At 34.9% G+C, this 3,571-nt stretch overlaps 1 protein-coding gene across 1 annotated transcript; it reads left to right on the forward strand.

The window, feature by feature from the left end:
• The first annotated feature begins 1,453 nt into the window (after positions 1-1,453).
• On the forward strand, positions 1,454-2,975 carry LOC111378130 (lectin-like protein LEC). Its single transcript, XM_023001304.1, has one exon. The coding sequence runs from the start codon at positions 1,657-1,659 to the stop codon at positions 2,731-2,733; it is 1,077 nt and encodes a 358-aa protein (XP_022857072.1). The 5' UTR covers positions 1,454-1,656; the 3' UTR covers positions 2,734-2,975.
• Positions 2,976-3,571: the final 596 nt, after the last annotated feature.

Here is a 3,571-nt window from a genome sequence, read left to right on the forward strand (position 1 = left end):
TTTTTTTTTTTTTTTTTTTTTTTTTTTTTGTGTATTCGTGATACCGTCATACTTGTTTCTATACATTCGTCCATGAACAGAACAATCCTTCATTTGTTTGGAGGTATGGTTATCAAAGTTGAAAATAAGTAAATTATTAGTACTCGTTTTTAAGTTTAGTTGATGGTTTAGGCGAAATGATTAAACAATACAGTGTATTAATGCGTGATAAACTCAATTAAATGTGAATTTAATGACTTACTTAATTGCGAATCTCATTTAATACAATTTAAACTGATGTTTTATGTAGCATTTTACTAAAACTAAAAATTGAGAAAACGGACCGTTGCACAAATCTAGAAGACAAAAGGGCATGCGGAGTTTCCTTTTTAAACAGCAAAAAATGTAGAGGATAGAACATGCGTGTTCATTGTCGGGTGAGCACCAAGAAATGTCTGTGTATTATAATCTACACTGCATGCCTCCAATTCCAAAGAATCTTCTTCTTCTTCTTCTTTTTTTCCCCTGCCAAACACAACTTTTAATTACTTAATTAACTAAATAATCTTAGTAGTTAAAGTGATATTAAAGGTGCTAATAGGAGTGGCAATGTATTGAGTCTCCCTTTGTCTCGTGGGCTTCGCTTGACTCTTTCTATGAACGATTTAGGCTTGTATTAAAACGATACTTGAGATGAGACGAACTCCATTTTTTTTTAACAAGTTGCCTCGGCCCATAAGGCCCACGAGCCAAAAGATCAATTCGGCTTTACTTAGTCCATTGCCACCTTGTACTAATTATATAATGAACTGTCTATATTTGAAAAGCTAGTCACGAGGAGGAAAAAAAAATCTAAACGTTACCCTATCATTGAATTATAAATAAATTTCGGGTGTAAGGAAAAAAGAGAAGAAGAAGGTTACTCTATCATTGAATTACATAAATTTTGCATACTTGCCGTGTTAAAACATGTTTACCAAGGTGGAAGTGGCTCTTATATAGTATCATTAGTTTCAAGTTTCAATCTATACCAAAATGAAATATGTGATTAAAATTAATTGTTAATATTAATTTCATATTAAAATTTGATTTTGATCTATACCAAAAAGAGCCAGCGTGTTTAACTCCCTCTATGACAAAATAATTTATTTTTAACTATAATTCTCACAATATAATATTTTGCACGTAATTCAAAACCTATTCTCACGTTTTAACCACACGATTTTTAAAAAAAATCATTATTTAAAACATTATTCTTACACAATAATGACCATCAAACTCGAATTTATTATTTCTTGATTTCACGGTTACTACTCGACATTTACAACTGTCAAAACAATTTATAAGACAGTCAGAGTTCAAAGTGTGCAAAGTATAGGTCCTTCACTGCAAATAGAAAAATGACAGGGACATAATCCTAAAGAATCTCATATTTATTTCCCAAGTCAGCAGCCACTCAGAAAGAGAGTGCAAGTCCAAGATGAGTGTTGCAGAACAAAAGTAAAACATATTTCACAGCCTTCCAGCAAAATCCCTCGCCCCAACATTTTTTGTTCTAAAGATTAATATTAGTACTACTTCTCTGTGTTCTTATTCAAAGAACGCCTTGTAAATCCGGAATAAAAGACAAAAAAAAAAAGCAGAGTCTCAGCATCTTGTTCAAAACCCAGATCAAGAATGGCTTCAAATTTGGTTTTCAGGTACTTCATGGCTTTCTTCTTAGTGAATCTTTACTTGAAAGTTGTAGCTGCAGACCTAAACTTGTCATTTTCTTTCAAGAACATTGGTAAAGACTCGGAAGAATTTGAATCACAGATTGCTATGTATGGTGATGCTAGGGTGGCCAATGATAGTATTCAAATTTCTGGTTCAGGGGTTTCTAGTTCTGGGAGGGTCATTTACAAGAAACCTGTTAAGTTGGTTGAAGGAAACCCAATAAATATGTTGTCTTTTTCTATGAATTTTGTGTTTTCCACGTCTAGTGAAAATGGGGATGGGTTGGCCTTTATTATAGTTCCTGCTAGTTTTCCTGTGGATGTTTTTGATGGTGGCTCAATGGGGCTTTTGGGGGAGAGAAAAATGAGGTTTCTTGCTGTTGAATTTGATACTTTTAAAGATGAAAAGTGGGGTGATGTCAACGGTAATCATGTTGGCATTGATATTGATAGTCTCGTGTCTGTTAAAGTGAGCAATGTTTCATCAATCAATTTGGTGCTGAATAATGCTGAAAAATTAGAGGCATGGATCGACTATGAAGCAAATTCTAAACGAATTGAGTTGAGGTTAAGTAAGTTAGGTGTCGTAAGGCCAGTTGAGCCATTTCTTTCTTATCCTATTGACTTGTCACAAATGTGGGGAAAGGAGGATGTTTTAGTGGGATTGAGTTCATCGAGTGGGAATTCATCACAAAAGTGTAACGTGCATTCGTGGAGTTTTAGGTCGAGAACTTTCCCGCATTGGATGCATTCAGAACCAGTGGACCCTGAGTCTTTTGTGGAGAAGGGATCAGAACTAAATGTTCGTAAGAGAAGTGGTTGTACCTTGAGAATCATTGCTGCGTTGATTTTTGGCACCGGATGTGGAGCATTGGGGGCATTAATTGTGTTGTTTGTTTGGACTATCTTTGCAAATAGGCGTCCTGTAGTGCCAGAGGATTATGCTGTGAAGCCAAAGGAATATGCTTTGCAGCCGAAGGTATTTGAGTACAAAAAGTTCAATGTTACTGTAGATAAGACAATGGCTGATTGTAAGTAGGTGATGGTCTTGCAGATTAGTTGGTGCGTCTTTTGTATGTAAATCCCGTTCATTTCCGTACTTGCGTGTTTTGCTTTAGTGTTCTGCTGTAATTTAATGATCAAGCATCCAAATGTAGTTATGCTATATAACCATGTTATGATCATCAAAATACAGCTTCAGATTTGGAACATGGAATGTTAACTATGAATATTTCCATTATTTACAAGATAATCCAACTTATTGGTCTAAGATTATGAATATGAATGTCATGTGACTCATTTCACTTTCTTCTTTCGTCATTTACTTGCTTTATGAAAACCTTATTCAGTTTATTCCACGAAAGTAGCCGCAGGCCACAGTCGAGGGATTTTGTTCGGTAGTCGTGTGCTCACTATCACTCGTGCAGTGCTCTCGGCCGCCTCTTTATCATGTTACCGTTGATAAGGCCCTGTTTGTTTCCTATTCTTTGGCCAAGAAAATGAAAAATATGACCGTTATTCATTATATCAAGTCATTATATTTGACTTCCTTTATCTTGTGTGGGTCCCATAAAGGTTATATTTTTTATTCTCATTCTTATAAAAATGGGAATCAAACAGGGATTTCTTTACTACTATATTTAGAGAATGGTTGATTGGTTCTTGTATTGTTTCTTACATAAATTTTTTAAGTTTTTTTATTGCATTCTACATGTCAATGTGTTACAAATTTGTAATCGTATACATTGGAACTGGAAGATTTCTATCTGAGGGGTAAGTTGGCATGTTCTCTCTGTGAGAACTCAATGAAGTCACTCAAGGGAGGTAACGGTGTAAGCTGCATTTTTGAGTGTGAAACTACCTACTCTGTTGGTTTT

The sequence above is a fragment of the Olea europaea genome, unplaced genomic scaffold (genome assembly GCF_002742605.1).
Source record: "Olea europaea var. sylvestris unplaced genomic scaffold, O_europaea_v1 scaffold1775, whole genome shotgun sequence".
Taxonomy (NCBI): Eukaryota; Viridiplantae; Streptophyta; class Magnoliopsida; order Lamiales; family Oleaceae; genus Olea; species Olea europaea.

Excerpts from the sequence above, each read along its gene's own strand:
- LOC111378130 (XM_023001304.1), top strand. The coding sequence starts at position 1,657 with ATGGCTTCAAATTTGGTTTTCAGGTACTTCATGGCTTTCTTCTTAGTG.